Source organism: Oryctolagus cuniculus, chromosome 10, assembly GCF_964237555.1.
Source record: "Oryctolagus cuniculus chromosome 10, mOryCun1.1, whole genome shotgun sequence".
Classification (NCBI taxonomy): domain Eukaryota; kingdom Metazoa; phylum Chordata; class Mammalia; order Lagomorpha; family Leporidae; genus Oryctolagus; species Oryctolagus cuniculus.
The window spans coordinates 79,426,223-79,453,658 of NC_091441.1; the positions used below are offsets into that span (position 1 = coordinate 79,426,223).

Sequence of the window (27,436 nt, forward strand, 5' to 3'; positions counted from 1 at the left end):
GTTGGCTATAACAAAGTCAGCTGAGGATTTTCTCTAAAATATCAATGTCTCAATTCCAAAATTTTTGTTTCTTCGGAGGAAAGACACAGGAATCAATATGTTGGCAAGAATTCTGTAGTTGATACTTGATTGTGTTAGGAAACAAAAAACACCCAAGATCACCCATCTGCATGCACTTATCTGATTGCTAAACCAGAGCATCTTCTTCTGCAACTGATTAAAGAAATATTCAATTTACTTATGTCCATATTCAATTCTCTACCTCCAGTGAACCCGACCAGAGCCTAGACTCCTTCTGATACTGAATACAACATATTAGGTGGCATGGAATGAAAAGAATACTCATTCTTGCCCAATCATCCATGAAAATGAACAATAACATCTGTCCAGAGACTGCCAATGGATCTTTAGGGTGACAGGACAATTACTTTATCATAAATAGAAGAAATAAATTAGGTGAATCTATAGAAATTTCCCTTAACCAGTCTGTGCTACCAGCAAAAGAAAATTCTGAAGAACATTTTGCAAGTGCCATCAAGGATAAAAATCTGAGTTGGCACATGGACACATGTAATGATTAGCATTTCAAAATGATTGGTGCTCCTGTTACCTCAATCTTTCCTTCCAAAGTAATTCAGGAAGATCCATGTATAGCAGAAGCCAAGTACCAATAAGTAATTCTATCATCCCACAATAGTTGGGAGTAGAATGCTTGTCAAAGTGAAAGTACAAGTTGCCACAGATTGGCTTCAGACACTGAGATCATCTGGACGTGGGTCACCATGAAACTTGGGTTTCAGTGGTCTAGAAAAAGAACAAAATCTGCCAAAATGTAGCTGCTTTTGGTAACATTACTAGTTCATATAATAAATACTCTAGGTTTCTAACACAGAATAAAGTTTTCAAAATGCAGCATATCTTTCTCTTCTTTCCTTCAACAAATATTTGAATGCTTTCCAACAGCCTGATGCCACTTGACCCGTGAGATACCCTGGTGTATAAGCCAGATAGTGTTCCTGTCTCTGGAGCTTCACTTCTTTCACTGTACAAAAGGAGGAACATATACTACACACTAAGATCCACCACTCACATATAAGTTAAAATCTGAAATTTTTGCTAACACTCCTAACACTAGAAGCTCTCCATATTTATTCAGAACTCTCCAAATCAAAGACAGTCTTAAGAAGATTCCTAACACAGCAGTATTCCCCAAAAGAGTACACAAAAAAAAATGTACTTTAAGTCAGAAGAAAAAAATTGAACATTAGGAGTTGGTACAGTAGGCTAAGCCTCCGCCTGATGCACTGGCATCCCGCATGGGTGCCAGTTCATGTCCCTGCTACTCTTCTTCCCAACCAGCTTTGTTATGGCCTAGGAAAGCAGGGGAAGATGGCCCAAGTGCTTGCACTCCTCTACCCACGTGGGAGACTCAGAAAAAGCTCCTGGCTCCTGGCTTTGGATGGGCTCAGCACTGGCTGTTGTGGCCATTTGGGGATTGAACCAGTGGAGCTGGAATTGAGAGCAGAGCTGGAATTTGAACCTACACACTCTGACATGTGATGCAGATATCCCAAGTGGTATCTTAATCATGATGTCAAATATTCACCCCAGAACACTGCTTAATGTTATTTTTATCTCATCATCATTATTTTCTATTTTCATGTTTCATAATGTAACATTAGTTCAGTAGCATCCAGATCTAATTTATAGACACGATAAAAATTTGTTGAGAGTTTACTTAGGGAAAAAAACCTAACTAGGACCAATGATCAAAAATGTTTAGAGATCTCTATGATGTAATGCTCTTCCTGGCAATTTTTTTTATCACTAGATTTTAAGTTGGTTATTTTAATCACTCACAGTGTGCTTCCCACTTCTACATACTCCAACTAAGACGATGTCAATTTCCTACTAGCAGATATTTTAAACTGAGGATATGAATGTTGCCATTTCCTCCTTTTATGACTGATCTCCATTTCCCACAGCTGCCACTGTGGGCTGGCACACTCAGCACTCACTTCCTTTCAAGGAAATGGCCCCTGAGAGCCAGATCACTGAAAGGTTATAAAGCAGATAAAGCTGAAAGGGCTCTCACTCATGTTTTCTGTCTTTCATATCAAGCTTCCTTCCAGGACACTGCACTCGAGAATTCTAGCTCACTCTGTCCAACCATGGGGTTCCATTCACATCCAGCTGCCATGATTCAAAAGGCTCTGAAAAATCCAGCCCCTATAAGGTGTAAGTAATTGACAAGGCACTGCAAGATGGTCCACCTCAAGTATTTTAAAAGAAAGAATGCTTTAAAAAGCCAGAACTTTGACGATCTAATGACAGAATTCAGACATGAGTGTAAAATTGGAAGTTTTTTATTTTTTTCTAAACTTTAAAAAGTTATTTTATTTAGGAGTCAGCATTGTGGTTCAGTGGATTAAGCTGCTGCTTGCAATGCCAGTATCTCACACAAGTACTGGTTCAAGTCCAAGGTGCTCTTCCTATCTGGCTCCCAAAAGTGGCAGATTATGGTCCAAGTAGTTAGGCCTTTGTCCCCAAGTGGGGGACCCCCCAGATGGAGTATGGCCTGGCCCAGACTTGGCCATTGTGGCCATTTGGAGAGTAAACTTAATGGATGAAAGATTCATTCATTCTCTCTCTCTCTCAATGGATGAAAGATTCATTCTCTCTCTTTCTCTCTCTCCCTCGCTCTCTCCCTCCCTCTCTCTTTCCCTCCCCCTCCTTACCTCCCTCCATCACTCTTTCAAGTAAATAAAATAAATTTTTTATAAAATCATTTTGTTTGGAAAATTTGATCAACATGTAATTAGAGGATTTTTAATGGTGGAATGCCCTTCCATCTCTTCTCAAATAACTGTTCCCAACCACCAGACACAATCTACTTGAGCAGACAATATTTTAACAGAATAGAGAAGGTTCAAAAGCCTTAAACTACTATCACTTAACAATTATTGAATGCCCAGGAAACTCCTACCAAGATGCAAAATTTGCAATACTGTGTTAGAATCAAGATAAAAGTACAAATTAGGATCTAAGGAGTAGTGAATGAGTACATCTGTCATGGATAAGGAGGCAAGCTTACAAGTATCAGTAGTGACTTTGAGTTTCCATGCATTATGTAAGCCTGCTTAGCATCTTGTCCTGCTTTGGTAAAGTATCTTGATTTAACTTTGAAGAACCAGGCTCCCTCACTTTCATCAGGTTTGGTGTTGCTGCTACCTCCAGACAGGGAAATATAACCCAGTCTTAGCAAATCCACATATCCACCCACGTGATCATGGCAACCAGCTCAGGAATGGGCTTCTACTCCAACATGGTCCAATAAGAGTCAGGGTGATGCCTCTGACTGAAACTACCAGGGTAAAATGTTCTCTTTATATAAAGGTGTGGAAAGCTGGTAGGATGTAAGTATGGGACCTCCTACTTGTACCTGGAAAAAAAAATTAAAAACTAGATGGCTTTGTATTGGGAACTAAAAAGCACAACAAAGTTTGGAGCAAAAAGGAAGAACCAAGAGAAAGCCAATGTTTGGATGACATTGAACACTGCGTTAAACAATCCTTAAAGTCTGGATAAACCTAGACCAACTCTGGGCATTGATGGACAAGGATCTATCAAACTCCACTTTTGCTAAAGCCAGTTTGATGTGCCCTGGGACACCATCACTTGTTTTGGTGACATTTTAGAAAATATCAGTAATTCTGGAAAAGATAAGCAAAGCTTCAGCCTAAAATCAACAGTTCAAACAATCCAGTGTCTTATTCTCTGATTTTATCCTCATTGTGGCTTAGTGCACTGCCCCCCAAACACTTCTCAGCTTCCTAAGAGCTGAGCTGGCTACAAGTCTAACTTTTGCCAATGAGATTTAATCAGAAATGACAAGCAGCACATCCTGGACAGCTTTAAAAGATACCTTTCTTTGAATGTCATCCATCATGCCTCCCATGATTGGACTGCACTGGTTGGAGCTCTAACCAGCCATTCTGGACCAGGAATATGAAGCTCAGACTTAAAGTTGGTAAGTATCTGGTCTTTGTGACTTGGCCAGCTTCATGAGGGCAGAAACGGTCACATACTTCATTCCCCAGCACAGGATAAATTATTTATACAATGGGTAAATTATTCATACAATGGGTAAATTTTCTCTCTCTCTCATAACAAATACCCCACCTCAGGGAATCAAATAATACTACAACCTTAATGTTGGAGGATTGTTAGTGAAGCCGTTAGCTTGAATCATCCAGTTACAGAGCTCTCTAAGCTTTAGGATTCTACTATATTTCCTTAATTTCTTTCTTTTTTAAAAAAGTTGTTATTTATTTATTTTTAAGGCAGAGAACACTAGGGAAGGGAATCTTTCATCCACTAGTATATTCTCCAAATGCCTGCAACACCCAGGTCTAAGCTAGGAGCCAGGAACTCCAACAATGTTGCAGGGGCCCAAGTATTTGGTCCACCCCACTGCATTGCAGCTGGAACTCAAACTGACATTCTTATGTGGGATGCCAACATCACAAACAATGGCTTTACACACTGTATCACCACCTCCTATTAATTTCTTTTTTAAAAACAAGATTTTATTTACTTATTTGAGAGGTAGAGTTACAGAGAGTGAGAGGGAGAGAGACAGAGAAAGGTCTTCCATCCGCTGGTTCACTCCCTGATTGGCCGGAGCTGAGCCGATCCAAAGCCAGAAGATTCCTCGGGGTCTCCCACAGGGGTGCAGGGACCCAAGCATTTGGGCCATCCTCCACTGCTTTCCCAGGCCACAGCAGAGAGCTGGATCGGAAATGGAGCAGCCGGGACTAGAACCAATGCCCATATGGGATGCTGGCACCACAGGCGGAGGATTAACCTATTGTGCCACAGTGCCGGCCCCCTATTAATTTCTATGAATAACTTTCCCTCTACATTACAAGACTTCCCAAGTCAGGATAGATCTCATAATCAAAGAACATATTTAATAGAATTTTCTCCTCCATCAGACAGCTGCCTTACAATCAACAGTGAATCAGACTCAGGGAAATACATGTGATAGAGAAATACTGTGGCATCGAACTAATGGTAGCCCTGTCCAAAGCTGAGTTACATTATGGTTTGTTAATTCACAAATCTGGGGGTGGAAAAAAGCCTGACTCAATAAAATCAGAGGAAGAAATATTGAATCATTTAGTAAGTAAAAAGCCATAGAACGCAGCAGATAAGCCCATATCCCAGGGCAAAATGGTTGGGTTGAAATCCCAACATTCTCGGGGCCGGCGCTGTGGTGTAGCGAGTTAACGCCCTGGCCTGAAGTGCCAGCATCCCATGTGGGCACTGGTTCGAGACCCTGCACCAGCATGGGAGACCCAGAAGAAGCTCCTGGCTTCGGATCAGCACAGCTCCAGCAGTTGTGGCCAGTTGGGGAGTGAACCAGCAGATGGAAGACCTCTCTCTCTCTCTCTCTCTCTCTCCCTCTCCCTCTCCTCTCTCTGTGTAACTCTTTCAAGTAAAATAAATAAATTGTTGGGAAAAAAAAGAAATCCCAACATTCTCATTTTTCAGCTGTAAGACCTGAGCTATAAGACTTGCCCAAATTTCAATTTTCATATCTGCAAAATGGGAGTGAAAAAAAGTGCCTTCAAGAGCAGTTGTAAGAACTAAGCATGTGAATATGGATAAGATGCCTAGAATGGTGCCCACAAGCAATGGGAACAATGACCAAACATTAGGCACTGAGTTCTTCTATACCAGGTTTAATCCCTGCAACGATATCCTCTGAACCTCTTAATATCTCAAAGCTAGTGACAAGTTATTTTCTCTAGAACTCTATAAGGTTGCCTTTTGCTATGGTGCTACTTTGCTTTCCTAGACAAACCATTAATTCACAGTGTGTGCCCTCCTGAAAGAACAGGCACAGAAAAGTTAATGGGCAACAGCTCAGTGCACATGTTTTCTCAAAAATGTTTGTTAAGAATTTCATTCTGAGACTTTATAAGGGAAGCAAGCTCCTATGAAACACAAAATGATGAATTAGTTTGGGTGTAAAGTCAGGTTCTTGGGCTGCACAGATTTGCTAGCGTCAAACATTCGTGCCATCCATTACTGAGCTTAAAATTAATATTAAAAAATAAAACATTAGTAAGTTAAAAGTCATTCTTGCAGGGTATGAATCACAAAGAGTACACGTCACCTCTGCCACTATTATCTGATTTATAAGGCAGAAATTTAAACATTACTAGCATCACATTTTAAATACATAAATATTTATCTACTAGGTTCATAAAATGCTCTATCATTTTCGGAGAGATGAGTAATTAAACTGCTTTAGTGTCATTTAGAATACACTATCTAAAGTTTCTACAAAAGTAAACTCAGACACAAAAAAACAGACGCATCTGAGATTAGAAATCTTTTCCAAAACCCTTTAAAGATGTACCCACTTTAAAGATGATGAACTTTAACCCACACTTAAATTCACAGGAATTTCACTTTTTCAAGAATCAAATTCTAAAAATAGTTCTACATCAAGTATTTTTCCATCATTCTTGCTGTCTTTAAACACACCTTCACAATCTGCTGAACATAATGCTTTTCTGACTTAATCAAAACCTCTCTCATGACCCAGGAACGTTCAGTAAATAATTATTAAGCTCCAGAGGTGGCTTTTGCATAAGTTGATTTGCTTGAATGCCTATTCACTTTAGGACACAGCTTTCAGTATTGTTTTCAGACCTTATCACTTAACAGTTAAAGTAAATGTTAATGGGGGGGGGGGGGGTGGTTACACAAGCATCCAATTAGTATTTCTCCAATTTAGTCTTTCTTGGAAAATGCCAATTTCAAATTTGTTCTACGCATACATCCAGGCAGATGACTCTGATTTCTGGATGTTTTGTTTTCCTTTCAAAGAAGAAAAAAAAATCAATATTACCAAAATGGGAAAGAGATATTTATTAATGCTACTGTTACTATTCCACAGCCAAAAATAGAAAAGAAACAAAAAAAACCCAAAGTGGTCACAATGGGATTATTTTGACAAATATTACTGTTTTCCTGAAAGAAAAAATAATTTTTTATTCATAACAAAGCTGGTTTGCAGTCTATCTTGTAATCATAAACCAAGCTCTGCTCCTTTTCAGATTTTTCAAATAATCAAGCTTTTTTTTTCTTTCTGTCATTATTAATTTAAGAGCAACATTCAATTTTAAACGAGAAGGCAAAGATACTAGGCTAGCATTTCTATCCTCCAACCCCCACCCCAACACACAAATTGATTGTTATCCTGTCATAGCCTCCACCAGAGGTTACACTTGAAGCAGATTAATGCTACAGTCACAAAGTAACAGCTCCAGGATTTTTAACTCCCAATAAAACCTTTCTTTTTGCTGTCTTCCCCCCTGCAAATGAAAAAAAAAAAAAAAAATCCACTCCTGTTAAGTGGTCCCGGGATTATTTCCAGAAGAAAACTTGACTTACAGATATAAGCTTTCAAAGGAGCATGGCATGAACATCTTAAATCTAAGCGCCTCCATCTTTTTTCCTTTAAGGTGTTCTGCAAGCCCTTGGCGAAGAGTGAAAGTCAAAGTTAGTTCTGGCACTGACTGTGTCACTAGGGGTGGCTCCTGATAAGGCCCTGGAAACTCCAATCCAAACACAGCTCCGCGCTAGAACTGTGCCTGGTGTCTGTCTGTAACAGCAGACCTGCTTAATCCAGTACCTACTGTACCTGCAGGACAAAAGTGCTGCCTCACACTGCAAAGGGGGCTAAACCCACGCCTGGCCAGAAACTCAGCCCTGCAGCCTGGTGAGCACCTGGGATGCTGATTTAGCCTTCCACAGCTCAGATACCGGTTCAGGCTTGCAGGGGCTGCGCGTTATTACAGAACTTGAAAGGAGAGGTAATTTCACATACCAGTGAATTTTTAACACTTAATGGAGTCCCAGAATCTAGGAGGCAGGGTTTTGGGATTGCTCGTGTCCCTTCTCAACTCTTCACACATCCCTAGCTGTTTTGCATCCATGCACAAGCATTTCTGGAGCTTGATAAATGAACATGCTCTCCCGCCGACAGGATAGAGATCCAACAGCGTTCCTTGCCCTCAGACCTCAGGAGTTGAGAGGGGGGCTGTCCTTGCCTCGTCCTGGTGGAAGTAAAACACAAACTGCTCCTCACTGTGGGCACTGTTGTTCAGAACACAATTCTTCAGCTCAGACATCTGTGTGCCCTCAGACTGTCACCCTGAACGCATGGGTACCCAAGACATAAAAAAAAAAAAAAAAAAAAAAAGCAGCAATACATGCTTTCAAACCGCACTTTAAAATGCAGACATGACAACATCAACATTATGAAATATTTAAGCAGCTCCTACGTTATGAAAAATCTGTATGTTTCTTCCTGCACACAATTCAAAGGTCAGATCAAAGACATCTGACAGCAACTGGCTGTGTACCCTAGGCAGTTCTGTGCTTAAGATTTGAAAGCCAAAGAGAATGACTAGAAAACAATGCCATCCCCATAAGCCATCACAAATTCAAATTCCATAAATTAGCGAAATTGTCATTTTTTAAAACTGCCCCCTAGTAACAGGAGACACCCAGCCAGCAGTCTTCACCAAACTATTTCTGAATCTGCTTATACTTTATTCATTTATTCATTCATTCAATGTAACAACTATGAAGCCCCAGTCACTATGTAAGCTCTCAGCATTTATAGTCCAGTGGGAAACATATGCAATAATCACATAAATACACAATGATAAGTATGGTAACTGCTACAGGGAGGTGAAGCACTTTGAATTTAATGACAGGGACTTGGGCTGAGCTGAGAGACAGGGAAGAACAGTCTGGAAGAATCTTCCAGGAACACTGATAGAGGCAGGAAGCCGTGGTGGGAAGCCAGCAGGAGGAGACCTTGTGGCTGGAGGACAGAGTGAGGCGAAAGCATGGTACTCCTGAGACCACTGCAGGACCAGGGCCAGAACACGCAGAATCTGGAGGGCAAGGAAAGGTCACTGGCTTTGTTCCAAGATGAACAAAAAACCATTTGGAGAGGCTGTAAATAGAGGAGCGATGAGCTCAGATCTAAGTTTTTAGCAAGGCCTGTCTGGTTGCTATGTTGAAAGCCTTCTAGAAGACAGACAAGATTAGCTACTGCCACAGTCCTGGTAGGAGGTGATGATAGCTCATGAGTGGATGGGGAAAAGGTGCAAAGTGGATTGAGAAAAGTAAGCAAATTGCCAGTAAAATAAATGAAGGAATAGGAAACATTCAGGTGCCTGGGAGAGTCATCACAATCAGCAGCAGCAGTCACTGGGTCCTTTCTCCATGCTAACAGGTGTGGTGACACTTGAATGGGGCAGACAGATGACTAAAATTCTACACTACTCCACTTACTACCCTCCCCCACCTCTCTCCTCCTGCCACTAGCACAGTGTTGCAAGAAAACTAACAGGTTCTGGTGTCAACTTAACCAGGTTTGAATCCCATCACATACTAATGCAGTGACCTTGTTCAAAATACTAAACGTTCTATTGGCCAGGTTCTTCACCTGAGAAGGGAGATATTACAAGGGGCTAGCCCACAGGTTACTGCTGGAGTAGAATGAGATAATATGTGAAACGTGTTCAACATAGTCTCTGACACATAGCAAACTCTCAATGAAAAAAAAAAGTAGCTCTTATCAGTACAATTGTGACTGATGCTACCTTAATTAACAATGATGGACCGAGAGAACCAAGGGAAATTGGACAGAGGAAAAACAAAATCAAAATAGAAGATCAAGGAAAAAAGAATAGGGACTCACTGCATCAGGACCTTTTTCAAAAAGATCAAATCAGATTTCCCCCTGCCCAGGGCACTATTTGCATTAAGTTATAAGGCACCGGGTAGGTTTTAGAACTGAATCTCTGATTTATTACATGCTTACACACAAGGAAAATGTGTGTCCTCTATGTACTCTGAAATGTTGACCACGAAACCAATGGTATCAATTCCAGCCATGTGGCACAATGTGATGCCAAATGCTCCCCTGACATGTTCAGCCAAAACATTTCCTTATGTTTTATTCTGGACAATCCATCACCCCAAGGAAGGTATCCATAGACCATCTACATAAGTGGGTAAATAAAATTACTCCTAAGGGTCAAGTATTCAATTTTTTTATAGTACTTTAGAAAGATTTAGATGGCACTAGTGTTCTCTGAGGACCTTCTGGGACACAGAAACGAAGTATCTACCAGCAAACAGACAAAAGCTTGACTTAAATGTGTTCATCTGCCACCATCACAGGTTTCATGATATGCTACAAATATTTCCCCAGGACTCAGATATTTACCCCCAGGTCAGCATCCAATAAATGTCAGCAAATGTCCGGGCACCAGTGATCACATCCTGAGTTTGTAAATATATGTGCTTGCATATGAATACATATACACACATGCAACAAACACATCCACACACCCCAAATTTAACACAAACTGAGAACTGAAGAGAGGAGGAACACTAAAGACATAAAACACAGAATACAGAATAAAGATACTGCCTGTACTCTAATGCATTCCACATTTGAATTACTACTCCTTGCCCCAAACTACAACAGATCAACTACAATGATCAGGATTCTTACTGACCCTTTAAAGCAGAACCTTACTAAAATGGAATTTAACACAATCAACCATGCAAGTGACAGCCAGCTTTTTCTTTGGAAGCTAAATTGGGCTTTGGAATCTTTTGGGAAGGAAAATTCAATCAGCATTTCGAAGAGGTTAGAGAAGAGATAAGAGGTTTTACTTGTTACCCTGTCCAAAACTCAGCTGAGGAAAAGCACAGCCACTCTTCTATCACAGCTCAGAATAATTCTCATTCTATTTGAGTATAAAATGTTTTCTTGGCCCCTGTCATAGTACAGCATTTTCTTGTATTTTTGCTTTCAACAGCTATTCTTCTTTTCAGTAAAACTCATACTTCTACTCATGAACCCCACAACAGTTACATGCCAGGCATGGTACTGATCCATGAACCATCTCCAATCCAAGTTAGCAAGCATCTGCCTAGTCTTGTGATTTTTTATTATGATCCTAGCCAATGGTTTCCACATCTTATCAGAATCATCTAGGGAGTCTGCTCCCTCCATAATTCCTCTGAAATAAGTGTAGAAGATTTTTAGAAGTATAAAAATCAAGGCTCTTTCCCCAAACAAATGAGTGAATGAGACTCTCTTGGGGGTTGTTCAAAATTCTGTATTTGAAAAGCTTAGTTACTCATTTATTTTCTGGGGGTAGGGGGAGTGTTGAGAGAGAGAGAGACAGAGAGAGAGAATGAATATGTTTCTATCCACTGAGTTACTCACCAAATAGAATGGCCCTGGGCTGGACCAGTGACAAAAAGCCAGAAGCCGGAACTCAACCCAAGTCTCTCACATGGGTGGAAGGATCAAGTACTTGAACCATTACCACTGTTCCCAGAGTCTGCATTACCGGGAAGCTAGAATCAGGAGCAGTGCCAGGTAATGAACCCAGGTACAATAGGGGGTGTGGATGTTTGAACCAGTGTCTTAACTGCTAGGCCAAATGCCTGCCCTGGAATCCTGCAATTTTTGGAACATCTTCATAAGAGTCCAATGTAGAAACCATTAACATATAATATAATATAATATAATATAATATAATATAATATAATATAAACTGTAACTGCATATAATATATTCTATATACATTATCTCTCTAAGAGTGACAGGAAACCAAGAATACAAGCTTCCTTTATTTGTTGAAAAGGTAAATTACTGTAAAATTTAATTCTTTTTTATTTTTGACAGGCAGAGTGGACAGTGAGAGAGAGAGACGGAGAGAAAGGTCTTCCATTTGCCGTTGGTTCACCCCCCAATGGCTGCTGCGGCTGGCGCACCGTGCTGATCCGAAGCCAGGAGCCAGGTGCTTCTCCTGGTCTCCCATGCGGGTACAGGGCCCAAGCACTTGGGCCATCCTCCACTGCACTCCTGGGCCACAGCAGAGAGCTGGACTGGAAAAGGGGCAACCAGGACAGAATCTGGAGCCCCGACCGGGACTAGAACCTGGTGTGCCGGTGCCGCAGGCGGAGGATTAGCCTATTGAGCCGCGGCACTGGCCAAAATTTAATTCTTTAAAGTATCTAGTTCACATTACTCTGGACATGCTTTGAATGTCCAGTGAGAGCCTTGATATGAGGTAATTAAAGAGTACCATGGAAGAGTGGGCGTTTAGCCTAGCAGTTAAGATGCCTGCATCCCACGCTGGAGTACCTGGATCTAATTATGGGTTCTAGCTTCGGACTCCAGGTACTTGCTCATGCAGACCATGGAATCCAGCATTGACGGCTAAAGCAACTGGGTTCCAGCCACCCACATGGAAGATCTGGATTGAGTTCTCAGCCCCTGCCTTTGGTTTGGCCCAGTCTCAGCCATTGTGGGCATTTAGTGAGTGAACCATCAGATGGGAGCTCTTTTGGACTGTTTTGCTCTCTGCCTAATATAAAACTATAGCAGCACAATGGTAATGCACCTCAAAAAGTACTCTCTAGAATAACAACACATCTCCTCTTCTCCCCATGTGCCACTATGCTCATGTCCTGGGAAAAGTCAAATGCTACTCACAAGTTCTTCAACTCAAACATTTATTGATTTGCCTAGCAGGTGAGAGGCACTGTTGTCAGTGCTATGCAGAAGACGAAACTGAAGATGCAGGAGGTTTTGCTTGTCAGGGGCTCACAGCAAACGCAAGACTCACATATGCCTGTGCACACAGCAGGTGGGGGAAAGAATGCTGAGGCCCCGCCTCCTCCTACAGCTCCAACCACTGCTGACTCCTCCTCCTCATCTAGCACATGAGGTCCTGCAAGTGCTGCATTTCCTCTTCAGAGACATCTTCCCTAACCTCCCTTCTTAAAGCAGAAACACTTCTGGTTTTGCTCTCTCACCAAGTGTTTGCTTCTTTCTTTTACAGCATTAACCCAACTTGTGATCATTTTGTTTTTTTAGTTACCTTTTGCCCTTGGAAGACAGGGTCCTTGGTACTCATTTTATTCTCAGTGTCTGGCAAACAGTAAATGTTCACTATTTGCTGGCTGCCTGGCTGGCTAGATGGATGGGTGGATGGATGGAGGAAAGGAAGGAAGAATTTAAGAATGGGTGACAAAATGGATAAAAGATCAGGTAGGGATCATCCATATCATTTGAGGATGGCATTTAATTAATTAGGAAGTCAATAGGCATAAATGGTATACACAATTGTATACTTTTTGTCTGAAGCCTTTAAAAAAAAGATTGGTTTATTTGAAAGGCAGAGTTACAGAGCAAGAGAGAAGACAGCAGAAAGATATCTTTCATCTGCTGATTTACTCCCCAAATGGCTGCATGGCCAGAGCTGGACCAATCCGAAGCCAGGAGCCATGAGCTTCTTCCAGGTCTCACACAGGGGTGCAGGGGCCCAAGTACTTGGGCCATCCTCCAATACTTTCCCAGGCACATTAGCAGGGAACTGGATCAGAAGTGGGGCAGCCAGGACTCGAACTGGCACCCATATGGGTGGCAGCTTTACCTACTACACCACAGCGTCAGCCCCTGTCTGAAGCTTTTTTAAACTTTGTTTCACAGTCAGAAAAAGACAGAGCTTCCAAATGCCTACAATGGCTGGAGCTGGGCCAGGGCCAAAGCTACTAGCTGGGAACTCAATCCAGATCTCCCATGTGGGTGGCAGGAACCCAATTATTTGAGCCATCACTGCTGCCTCCAAGGGACTGTACTGACAAAAAAGCTAGAACCAGACGCAGGAGCAAGGAACAGAACCCAGGTATTTCAATGTGGAATGAAGGCACCTAACAACTAGGCTAAATGCCCACCCCTATGTGGAAGCTTTTAAGTGACTGGACACAACTCACTCTCATAGAGCATTTGGAAGAAAGTTACAAGGAACTAGTCCAACAATTGCAATCTGAAACCATCACAGCACGACTGAAGGAAATTTTTAACGATTGCGGATCTTTAGAAATAACTGTTCAGTGCCACTCAATCACGTTTATCTCTTTCATCTTGTTTCTATTTTTTTCCCCTGCCAAGAACAGATCTCCCCGTAACAATGATATTACAACATCCTCTGAAAGACAGCTCATTGTACCTGGCACCCAAACAAGTCCTTCAAGGTTGAAAAGGAAAATACAGAAGAGAATGATGACCCCAGGTAAACTTGATTTAGACAGATCTCAATATTATTAAAGAACCATTTAATGTTTACATAAACATCCAGAGAGAAAATTTAATGCTCTTTAAACTGCTTATGAAAAATCTGTCCTATGCTCAATCTGACTTGCCCCAAATGGTAGAGTTAGAAACGTGCCAGGGGATTCCAATTCAATCCTATCAAAGTAGCATGTACCAATGCCATCTCACTAGTCAAAGTGATCAATTTCAGTTCACAATTGACCATAATGATAGGTCTAAGAGTCGAAGAGATCACATAAACAAGACTAGTGTCTGCTAATACTAACTGATAGAATCAAAAAGGGAGAGAACGATCCAACATGGGAAGCGGGATACACAGCAGACGCATAGAATGGCAGATGTCCTAAACAGCACTTTGGCCTCAGAATCAGCCCTTATGGCATTCAGATCTGGCTGAAGAGCCCATGAGAGTATTTTAGGCATAGAAAGCCAAGACACTCTGGGAAAAAAAAAAAAAAAAAAAAAAAAAAAAAACCTAAATGAAAGATCTCTGGGAGTGAGATCCCAGTGGAAAGAACAGGCCTTCAAAGAAGGAGGTACCTTTCTCTGAAAGGAGGAGAGAACTTTCACTTTGACTATGGCCTTGTTTAAAAGATTGGAGTCGGCGAACTCAAAAGGCTTCCATAGCCTTGGCAACTCATGAGAAGAGCCTAGGGTGATTACTGACGCCATAAACAAAAGTGTCAATTTGTTAAGCCAACAACAGAAGTCACTGTGCACCTACTCCTCATGTAGGATCTCTGTCCTCAATGTGTTGTACAATGTGAATTAATGCTATACTTAGTACTCAAACAGTATTTTATACTTTGTGTTTCTCTGTGGGTGCAAACTGTTGAAATCTTTACTTAATATATACTAAATTGATCTTCTGTATATAAAGATAATTTTAAACTAATCTTGATGTGAATGGAATGGGAGAGGGAGTGGGAGATGGGAGGGTTGTGGGTGGGAGGCAAGTTATGCGGGGGGAAGCCATTGTAATCCATAAGCTGTACTTTGGACATTTATATTTATTAAATAAAAGTTAAAAAAAAAAGAAAAATCTATCCTGAGAATAAAAATGTAATCTATAATCTATAAAAAGGCATTTCAAATCCTGCATGTCTTGAATTTTTAAGGAGTTATTAGAAACATATGTAAAATATTAGCTTGGCATTTTCATTTAATATAATAATAAATACAACAGATTAGTCTCCTACCTTGAGCTCTCCTCTCACTTAGGGTTCACTACAAAGGAAATGTTTTTTCCTGCATTAAAGGTGATTCAGAGGCCTTTCTTTGTTATCTAAGAAAGGTAACTGGTATTTAAAATAAGCAGACCACAATCTGTAACATAAGCCAAGTAGGCGAGAAAACACAGAAGTGCATAGGGGAACATGTGGAGGTTATGCTGCATTGATAATCTCTTCAAATGAGAAATTTAGTAGAAGTGCAATCTACTTCCCTTATCAAAGTAAATAAACAGAAAGATAAGGCTGCCGCCAGGGAGGGGGCCAAAGTTATTCACAAAATGACTCTATAATAAATGCAACCTTCCACTTTGAGACTTTAAAATCATGATGTTTTCTCTAACTTCTCTAAGTTGTTTAAAAAAAACAATGTATTGGGGCCAGTGCTGTGGGTCCAGTGAGTAAACCGCTGCCTGCAATGATGGCATCTCATATGAGCACCAATTAGAGTCCAGGCTGCCTCTCTTCTGACCCAGTTTCCTGCTGATGCACTTGGGAAAATAGCAAAAGACAGCCCAAGTGCTTGTGTCCCTGCTACTCACATGGGAACCCCAAATGGAGTGCCTGGCTCCTGGCCCAGCCCTGGTTGTTGCTGCCATTTGGGGAGTGAAACAGTAGGTGGAAGATATTCTCTAACCCCGCCTTTCAAATAAAATAAATAAATCTTAAAAAAAAAGAAATAGACATGTGTATACCTCTTTCACTGTTAGTACCTTTTTAAAAAAATGACAGACTGAAGAGAAAAACATAATATGATATGTCTCTGTCTATCTTACAATGGTGTTGAAGGTGGAGACAGGCAAGTGTACCACCACTATTATCATTATGATGCCAGTTTCTTTCTTCTTCCAACAACAGCCCACATATGTAAAACAATATAACACTCAGCTACTCCAAGAAGCCCCCCTAGCGCACCACGGCTGAGGTTCTGGCTGCTAAGGAAAAGAAAGCCAGCCTTCCCTTGCTCCCATCCATAAATGAGACCCCAGGACATCAACATCTCAGATAAACACCTATATCCCGTACGGCACTAGGAGGAGCTGGAGAAGGGGACAGAGATAAAGAAAAAAGGGATAGCTTTCCTTTTTTCTCAGGCTGTTCAAGTAAATTAAATATTTGTATCCTCAAAGGGAATTGAAGGTAGAGAGAGATTGTCTTGCAGACAAGGTTGTCACTGTGGAAGGCAGTTGGTAGCACGGAATGTAAAATTCCCATTTGAACAGGATATGGTAAGAATCCAGGACTTGGAAAGGTCCACTCACTATTTATAAATGCATGAATAACTGCTATATCTCACCTATGGATATAAACTTAGCACCATTTTTCCAGTTGGAGTCAGCATAGTGGAGTGAGTCAATGTGTACACATAATCCGCCGCCCTTCCACATACACCGCTCTGTTCATATCCCAGCTTTACCATGGCTAAGCCATTTAACTTATGAGTCTCAAGATCTGCATCAACACAAGAGGGGTGTAAATAATTACCTATTTCATAGATTAATGTGATGATTAAATGAAGCCAGCACCTGAAAAGTAGGACTGAATCAATGTTATGCAAGGAATAAGGGCTCTTATCTCAGAATACTCTATGGTAATGAAAAGTTGACCTGTGAGTCTCTAAGGCAAATGAAAATTATTTTTTGGAGATAATGGTCAGATGTTTTGAAAACTTGATACCTAAAGAAACTATACAAATTCAAAATACATGTAAGTTCAGGAAAGATCTAGGTAAGTTCATGAATAGTATATTCCTAATGAGTCACGGAGGACTAAGATGTTAGTGATATCTATAACTTGATAGTAGACAACTAGGCTTTTTTAATGATCATCTTAAATGAAAACAAAATTCTAGCACACAGGACCTTCTGCTTTGACTGAGGGTCTCAAATGTCTTCTAATTAATAGTTTTATTATATCAGCACACCTAGGAGTCAAGCAGAAAATCATATATTTAAATAAGACGACTGTAACAGATCAAACCTCTTTGTGCTCAGTAGGTCACCCTAAGTTAAATTTGTGTTAACAGTCAAATTTCCCAAACTTTTGAAGCATTTTAAGCACTCACTCTTAGACTAATGACATCCTGTTTCAGCTATGCTGCACAAACAGGATTTAAAATGAGAAAAATAATATTTGCACAAAAATCCTTCCTGTCTGTTGATTAAATCCAATCAATCATAATAAACTCCATACATATTTACCTGCTGTATCTAATTCACATTCTAGGGAGTCTTAACCATAATCAAAGTATATATTTATGTTGACAGTAATATGCTAAGTAACTAATATTTTAAATTAATAGTCTGTATAATTTCAGGTAATACTGCCATGAAGTGACATAAGGGAAAAATTCCAATTTTGCTTTAAAAAATTAAGTCATATGTCTTTAAAAAATATAGCACCTAACAAAGTTACCTAATTCTTCTTTTAACATTTACTAAGTATTAACTACCTGCCAGGTATAACAGGCAGGCTGGTAATAGAGTCTGGAGAATAAAAATTCTCAATTCAACCTATCTAGCTCCTCAAATAAAAGAGTGTTCAATAAAGGTGGTGGATAAAAGAAGAATCAAAATATCCTTATTAAAACTCACTCAACAAATATTTACTGAGTCCTTACTATGTCTCAGGCATAAGCATATGCTTAAGATAACATCAGTGACATAACAGGGACCCTAGATTCTTAAGAGAGAAATGTTTTGGAGTAACTCTGAATACTCAAATAATTTAAACAGACAATTTTGAGATCATGTGGATTTGCAGTCTGTTAACACCATGGACAGTGATACACTTTCATTAACAAGCATGCCTGGATTCTAACACTGGACCAAGGATCAATGAATTCTGGTTTCTTAGTGTACCAGGCACGTAATTTGAAAGAACAGCAACAACAACAACAACAGCAAAAAAACAGTGAGATCATGTCTCTGCCTCATTTTTAAAACGTGGAGGGAGACAAGAAGAGACAGGGAGAATTCTTCACCACACTATCAGAATGATAATGTGGACTTCCTATTTGCGTAGCACACCTCACATTATTTAATATATCGTTAATTAAAGAAACCACAGGGTAGGGTTTGAGGTAGCTTGGTCAAAGTCAAGATGGTAATGGGCCACCAATCTGGGGCTGGATGTTCCCAAGGGTAAGTTCTTCTCACTGTGCTTGCCAGTTTGTGTTAAGTGCTCTAAGGGGCCCAGAAGCAAGCTGGTTCTAAAATTAGAATCTTGCACTGGAATTACTTCTTTGCTTGTCTGAACCCCAAGTCCCACACTAGATTCTGCATTCCACGAAGGCATGGGCCATGCCTGTTTTGTTCACCACTTCGTTTCTTAACCACACAAAATTCCCAGACACAGGGAAGACACTTAGTAACTATTCATCCATGGGTTAAGTGATTAATTAACCAGCTGCGGTGATTTTTCTGACCATGATTTGTCTCAAAAAAAAAAAAAATTTAGAGAGGAAGAATGAAGTAGACTTTCCTGGATATTTATACCAGTCTTGAGTCAAATTAATGTCATTCACCAGCAAGAAACAAAAAGAAGAAACAATATTTGTCCTTAAGCAACTTAATCTGCTTGGAAAAGAGATTTTAAAAATAAAATTACAAGGAAGGGAAAAGAGTAACTCAACAAATCAGCACAATTTATACTTGTTCATAAGAGAAGAAAGGAAGTAAATTAGTACAGCCACTGTGAAAAACAGTTTGGGGCCGACACCGCGGCTCAATAGGCTAATCCTCCACCTAGCGGTGCCGGCACACCGGGTTCTAGTCCCGGTCGGGGCGCCGGATTCTGTCCCGGTTGCCCCTCTTCCAGGCCAGCTCACTACTGTGGCCCGGGAAGGCAGTGGAGGATGGCCCAAGTGCTTGGGCCCTGCACCCCATGGGAGACCAGGAGAAGCACCTGGCTCCTGCCATCGGATCAGTGCGGTGCGCCAGCCGCAGCGCACCAGCCGTGGCGGCCACTGGAGGGTGAACCAACGGCAAAAAGGAAGACCTTTCTCTCTCTCTCTCTCACTATCCACTCTGTCATCAAAAACACAAAAACAAAAACAAAAACAAACCAGTTTGGAAATTTCTTAAAAAACAAAACAAAACAAAAACTAGAAATAGACCACATGATCCATCAATTTCACTACTGGAAATCTACCCAGAAAACATGAACTCATTGTACCAAAGAGATACCTGCTCTACCATGTTTGTAGCCAACACTATTCACAATAGTCCAAACACAAAATCAACCAATGTGTCCATCATCAGAAGAATGAATAAAGAAAATGTGGTATACGCATATAATGGATTATTACTCAGATATTTAAAAAAATGAAATTCCATCAGTTGCAGCAAAATGGTTGGAACTGGAGGACATCAACTTGAGTGAAATAAGTCTGACACAGAAAGACATATACTGTATGTTCTCTCTTGTATGTGGGAGCTGAAATTAAAAAGAAAGAAATGCCTATGCATATCATTTTGCTACAAATACTGTGTCTTGTCAAACTTTAAAAAAAAGTATCTTTTTTCTAGTTACCAAGAAAAGTAAGTTCTCAGCAAAGAATGATTTAACAAACCTTTCTAGGGAAACAAGGTCTTTGGAAATCTGAAGTGAATCATGACTTTATTTGGCAAAGATGGCAAATCTTGAGCAAACTTTCCCAAAATGTGGGATGTAAGACGATCTCGAATAGAGACGCACAGACTCCATGCTAAATAACCATGGAATCACACTGTGAGAAAGGCCCTTTCAAACTTCTTTCATCTCAAGGGAAAGTCTCTGCTTGACGCTAATATGAATCTCCCAACACACGCCTTTTGTGAACCAAAGAGCTCGGACCCCAGGCTCCTTCATTCCGGACAAAGACTCTAACAATGCTCTTCCTATTTTATTATATTCATTGCACGCAGACTTCCACACACTTGTGGCTTCCATGTATTATAACATCTTTAAGAATACATGTTTCATATTTTAAGCCCCGCGTCCAGTGTGAGGACACAAGCAATGTCATCAGCATAAGAATGGCTAAAATTTGGGAAACACTGATGAAGAAAAATAAAGAAGGTGCCAAAATTCTTCAGGGCAAACAAGATTAAACACTGTCCAGAAATAGTGGCCTGCTCTAGTGTAGTGAGAAGCTAACAGCTACAAAGAATTTCATGCTGATAAAGGAAACCACGCAGCGTTCTGAAATCACAGTAGGCGAACCCCACCCTAATCTCGCACTAACTGTGGAAAATGAGCATGACACTCAGATATGGCTCCATGTAGGAATCAAGGCTCCCCAGCCAAGTCAAACTGAGAACATCACAATGGACCTGGCATTCCCATGTGCTGCATTTGTTGATGGTGCCCATGAACGAGACCTCTGTCCAGAAAAAAAAGGCAAAGCTGTTAGAACAAAATGCCAGGTGGAGGTGGATGTTTCAACAGAGAAGGATTTCTCGAATGCTGAGAAGGTCACTGCAACCTGTGCCACACACTTAACTTAGTCCAGTTTGGGTTGGTTAGTTTGTTAATTTTCTAATTTTGCAATGAAGTGCTGAAAGAGATTCCTACTACAGATTTTCCTCTAGCTATACTTGTATAATATTTTCATACACTAGATGGAGCCAACTTTATAGTGTTTTTGAATTCATGAATAGGTTTCAAGTTGTGTTTTTAAAAAGTATCCTACTTGAAGTTATGGGAGTACTTTGTACTACTTAAATATATTTTAGTTGTAACATTCAAAATATTTACTTAAAAGGTAATAATGTACCATTATTTCATCATTATGCATTTTTTCTTTACTCTTAAACCCAAATTAATATAAAAGTGTCAATAATATTATAAAATGTTTATTTCAGATATGTACATCCTATAATTCACTGGCATTTTAAACTTTTATTTTAACATGTATTTATTATGGCTTTTTAAATTGACAATTTCAAAAAATACAGGCTTTTGAAGGCAGAGGTAGAAACAACTTATAAATGCAATGAGTACAAATGTCTTGCACCCCTATACAGATTGCCTTTAGGCCAGGAGGTAGGTTAAGGCAAAGAGAGTCACAAGCAGGCAGAATGTAGACCCTCTGTCCCTGAGAACATAGAAATAGGCCCAGGGATGGGGTAAAACTGCGATAGCACTTGCAACAGGCCACAGATCTGACAACCAGGGAACGTCCTCTGCCAAAGGATGCAAGGAAGCATCACCATTCATGGTCACCAACCTGTGGCTGGCATGGGGCAGCAGGGAGGAACCAGGAAGGTCACAGTCACAACTGTCTCCAGGTCTACACCTTGTAACTGAAACTTGCAGTAGCACTCAACCACAGAGGATTTTGTCCTCAGGGAGTACTTGACAAGATCTGGAGACATTTTTTTGGTTTTTATAAATGGGGAAGTGGCTTCTACTGGTACTTAATGAATAAAGACCAGAATGCTGCTAACCATTCTACAACACACAGTACAACCCCACCAAAACAAGATACCCCGCCCAAAATGTTATGAGTGCCCAGGTTGGGGCCCACATTGTGGCAGAGCAGGTTAAGCTGTGACTGCGAAGCCAGCATCCCATAAGAGTACCGCTTCAAGTCATACCTGCTCCACTTCCAATCCAGCTCCCCTGTTAATGAATCAGGGAAGGCAGTGGATATTGGTCCAGAAACTTCCATGGGAGACCCAGGTGGGGTTCCAGACTCTTGGTTTCGCCTGGTCCAGCTCATGGAATGGAAGATATCTATTCCCCTGCCCCAGCCACTATGCCTTTCAAACAAATAAATCTTTAAAAAAAAAAAAAAAAAAAAAAAAAAAACAGTGCCCAGATTGAAAGCCTCTAATATAGAATAAGTATGTCTGGCCGGCGTCACGGCTCACTAGGTTAATCCTCCACCTTGTGGCGCCAGCACACCAGGTTCTAGTCCCGGTCGGGGCGCCGGATTCTGTCCCGCTTGTCCCTCTTCCAGGCCAGCTCTCTGCTGTGGCCAGGGAGTGCAGTGGAGGATGGCCCAAGTGCTTGGGCCCTGCACCCCATGGGAGACCAGGATAAGTAATTGGCTCCTGCCATCGGACCAGCGCGGTGCGCCGGCCGCGGCGGCCATTGGAGGGTGAACCAACGGCAAAAGGAAGACCTTTCTCTCTCTCTCTCTCTCTCACTGTCCACTCTACCTGTCAAAAAAAAGAAAAAAAGAAAATAGAATAAGTATGTCTTTTATACTGATGACAAAAACATCTAACTCATCACAAACATTCATTTACTAACCAAAAGTTTCAATATATTTATTCTTTTCCTTTGTTTAACTTGTCTAGCTTTATTTTTTTTAGAAAATTTTTATTTAATAAATATAAATTTCAGGGGCTGGCACTGTGGCACAGCAGGTTAAAGCCCTGGCCTGAAGCGCCAACATCCCATATGGGCACTGGTTCTAATCCTGGCTGCTCCTCTTCTGATCCAGCTCTCTGCTATGGCCTGGGAAAGCAGTAGAAGATGGCCCAAGTGCTTGGGCCCCTGCACCCACGTGGGAGACCCAGAAGAAGCTCCTGGCTCCTGGCTTTGGATCGGCACAGCTCCGGCCATTGCGGCCATCTGGGGAGTGAACCAGCTGATGGAAGACCTATATCTCTCTATCTCTACCTCTCTGTATAACTCTGACTTTCAAATAAATAAAATAAATCTTTTAAAAATAAATAAATAGGCCAGCACCGTGGCTCAATAGGCTAATCCTCCGCCTGTGGCACCGGCACACCAGGTTCTAGTCCCACTCGGGGGCTGGATTCTTTCCCGGTTGCCCCTCTTCCAGGCCAGCTCTCTGTTGTGGCCCAGGAGTGCAGTGGAGGATGGCCCAAGTGCTTGGGCCCTGCACCGCATGGGAGACCAGGAGAAGCACCTGGCTCCTGGCTTCAGATCAGCGCGGTGCGCCGGCTGCGGCGGCCATTGGAGGGTGATCCAACGGCAAAAGGAAGACCTTTCTCTCTCTCTCTCTCTCTGTCTCTCTCACTGTCCACTCTGCCTGTCAAAAAATAAAATAAATAAATAAATAAATAAATATAAATTTTGAAAGTACAACTTTTGGATTATAGCGGTTTTTTCCCCATAACCACCCTCTCACCTACAAACCATCCCATCTCCTACTCCCTCTCTCATCTCATTCTTCAATAAGATTCATTTTTAATTATCTTTATATACAGAAGATCAACGTAGTATATACTAAGTAAAGATTTCAACAGTTTGCACCCACACAGACACACAAATTATAAAGTACCATTTGAAGACTTTTTACTGTTAATTCTCATAAGGTTCAATATATTTATAAAACAGCTTGTAAGTTGGTTGGACACAGGACCTGGATATAATTAAGCCATATTATCTAGGTCAATGTGTCACTGCATCAAAGGATTAAAGACCAAGATGGAACATATCAATAAACTGATGAGTAGTGACACAATGGACTATCATACAGCAGTGAACATGAGGGGAATATAACTACCTGTCTCTTCATAGATAAAGTCAAAACAAAAGTTGAATGAAAAAGGCAAATAATATAGAATCCTGGCCCACGATTCCATTTACTCGAAGTTGAAAGCACAGTTGTGTTCACAACTGGTAAAACTATAATGAAAAGCAAGGGAGTGCTTAAAACAAAATCCAGGATGGTGATTAATTCAGCAGAGAGTAATGAGGAGGATGCAAACAAGAATGAGGCTTCGAGTGTAGTATAGATGGACTATGGATATATGATTATTCATTTTATTGGCCTTTACTATGATGGGTCTTAGACACTTTTCAGTCTGTGTTAAATATTTAATAATAAAAAAGAATATTAAAAAGCTAAGGGGAATGAAGGAATAGAGATGGTAGGTACAAGTCACTCTTTCAGGACATCAAAAAGGAAGGCTAACAGTGACTTCTGACGTAACTGGCTAAGGTACCACCAGGGACAGAGGTATCTCTTACTCACTTCTGTGAGCCACCAAACTGCATATCCTCTGTCCTTGAACTATTCTGGCATGGTTCAGTTCAGGCCTTGGCTGTTCAACTGTTCCACCAACTCCCCCCGACACATCCTACACCTACCATTAGATGACCCTTCTGAGTGCATGGCTTCTACTCTTTTCATGCTAGTCCTTTATGAAAACTGATCCTTCATCAATACACAACAAACAGACTTCAAGTGTTTTTTTAGACAGGCATTCAAGGGCCAATTTACTTTTCTAGTCTTATCTGCCATGAATCCTACCAATCTAAACAATTTACTCATTCCCTAATGCTAACCATATACTTTCTCACTTGGGCTGTTCTCTTGCCAGAAGTACCATTCATATACTCACCAATCCTTTCAATGGAAACTTCTAGATATTGTGTGTGTGTGTGTGTGAAGAAAAAAGAGGAAGAATTACAAAGAAAGAGAGAGAAGAGACAAAAAGAAAGAGAGAGAGGGAGAGAGAAAGAGAATGAATCTTTCATCCACTGGTTCACTCCCCAAATGGCCACCATGGCCAGGGCTAGGCCAGACCGAAGCCAGGAGAAGGAGCTTCCTGTGTGTCTCTCATGGGGTACAGGGGTCCCACAGATACAGATATGATCACATGGTGGAATATTCTGTGAGGATGAATGTCTCCACATAAAAATGAAAAAATGACAAAGGGTGCCTCTCATGGACATGCTGAGCGAAAGAAGCCAGGAGTGACAGAATAGGCCGGATGATTCCATCTGAACAAAGTAAAATCCAGCCATTATAAATCTCTGGTGTTAGGAGTTGAGACAGTGATTATACTTAGAGGAGAGGTAGATTTGGAGTAGGAGACACAAGGGTGCTCGTAATCTCTCTTACAGATTGAGTGCAAGTTACTAGGTGAAAATTCATCAGACAACACATGTAAGATTTGGACTCTTGCCAAATGCTATACTTCAATTAAAAGTTTACTAAAAAATACTTTTAAAATCTACCTATTCTTCAAGTCTACTCCATGATAAGTTCTCTCACTTAAAAAAAAAAAGTATATTTATTTGAAAGGCAGACAGACAGAGACAGCAAGAAACAGACAGGCAGAGATCTTCCATCCAATGATTCACTTCCCAAATGCCCAGAACATCCAGGGTGGGGCCGGGCCAAAGACAGGAAACGGGAATTCATTCCAGGTCTCCCATGTGGGGTGACAGGGACCCAAATACTTGAGCCATCACCACTGCCCTAGTAGGAAGCTGGCTCCAGAGCAGCCAGTACTTGAACCAGGCATTCTGATATGGGATATGGTTGTTCCAACATGCATCCTGTTTTTTTTTTTTTTTAAGATTTATTTATTTATTTGAAAGAGTTACACAGAGAGAGGAGAGGCAGAGAGAGAGAGAAGTCTTCCATCCGCTGGTTCACTCCCCAATTGGCCACAACGGTTGGAGCTGCACCGATCCAAAGCCAGGAGACTGGAGCTTCTTCCAGGTCTCCCATGTGGGTGCAGGGGCCCAAGGACTTGGGCCATCTTCTGCTTTACCAGGTCATAGCAGAGAGCTGGATGGGAAGTGGAACAGCCAGGACTAGAACCAGCGCCCATATGGGATGTCAGCGCTTCAGGCCAGGGCGTTAACCTGCTGAGCCACAGCGCCGGCCCCCCAGTGTGCACCTTAACCAAACCACCAAACACCTGCTCCCTTCACTTTCTCAACAAAAATCTTCTCTGTTCCCACCTACATGCACCTTCCTCTTCCATCTAATATCCCATAACAGAACCTTAACTTCGTGCATGTACCAAAGAAGGCTGTTAACACCCACTAGGCACGTAAGTTCTATTTCTTCTTTGATTTTCCATAAAGCACTGCATTATAGCAGTTATGTATGGGACTGAAATCATACCCATGATATTTAAATTACATGTGTTGCTCCTTTCAAAGCAACATTACTCTGTGAACGTATTGGGAAGATGCCATCACCCCATTTGTATGTTTTATTTTAATCTACATAGCCAGCCCTCCATGTCCACATCTGCATCCCCAGATTCAACCACCTGCAGAGAATGTACTTAGGCCTATTATGGTTACATGCATACTAAACATATGCAGACTTTTCTTTCTTGCCATTATTCCCTCAAAAATATAGCCTAACAGAAAACGGGCCGGCGCTGTAGCTCACTAAGCTAATCCTCCACCTGCAGCGCCGACACCTCAGGTTCTAGTCCCAGTTGGGGCGCTAGATTCTGTCTCGGTTGTTCCTCTTCCAGTCCAGCTCTCTGCTGTGGCCAGGGAAGGCAATGGAGGATGGCCCTGTACCCGCATGGGAGACCAGAAGGAAGCACCTGGCTCCTGGCTTCAGATCAGCACAGTGCACTGTCCGTAGTGGCCATTTTGGGGGTGAACCAACAGAAGGAAGACCTTTCTCTCTGTCTCTCTCTCTAACTCTGCCTGTCCAAAAAAAAAAAAAAATATATATATATATATATATATATATAGCCTAACAACCATTATAAAACATCTACCTTGTATTAAGTGACATAAGTATCTGGAGATGATTTAAAGTGTGTGACAGGATGTGTGCAGCTTTTATAAGGGTACTTCAACAAGTTCATGCAGAATCGTGCGTTAGGCACAGCAGTTAGCACACTGCTTGGGAAGCCTGCATCCCACATCAGAGTGTCTAGGTTCAAGTCCTGACTCTGCTTCCAATTCAGGCTTCCTAAAAATGTGTGCCCTGGGAGGTAACAGGTGATAGCTCAAGTAACTGGGTACCTGTTCCCCAAGTGGGAGACTCAGATTGAGTTCCCAGCTCCTTGCTTTGACTTGACCCAGGCCTGACCATTGTGGACATCTGGGGAGTGAACCATGGGAGATCTAATGAACTATTGGGAGTGAACTGATAGGAGATCTCTTTCTGCCTGACTGTCTGCCTTTCAAACAAACAAAATAACCCTTTTAAAAAAAGGGAAATATTTGCTAGTAACTCAGCTAAGATCACACAACTACCAATGATAAAAAGAAATGCTATATACTTAAAAAA

The 27,436-nt window shown here is 41.2% G+C and overlaps 1 protein-coding gene across 20 annotated transcripts in view; it reads right to left on the bottom strand.

Moving 5' to 3' along the window:
- MITF (melanocyte inducing transcription factor) overlaps positions 1–27,436 on the bottom strand; it is a 245,442-nt gene that overhangs the window by 97,297 nt on the left and 120,709 nt on the right. For 2 of the 20 annotated variants that reach the window (XM_008260925.4, XM_008260923.4), the window contains exon 1: positions 7,471–8,275. The exons of the other annotated variants lie outside the window; for them this stretch is intronic. In XM_008260925.4, coding sequence (XP_008259147.1) covers positions 7,471–7,526 — 56 coding nt within the window. In that variant the 5' untranslated portion in view covers positions 7,527–8,275. Of the gene's footprint in view, positions 1–7,470; positions 8,276–27,436 lie in introns of those variants that run through there. 20 annotated transcript variants of the gene reach the window in all.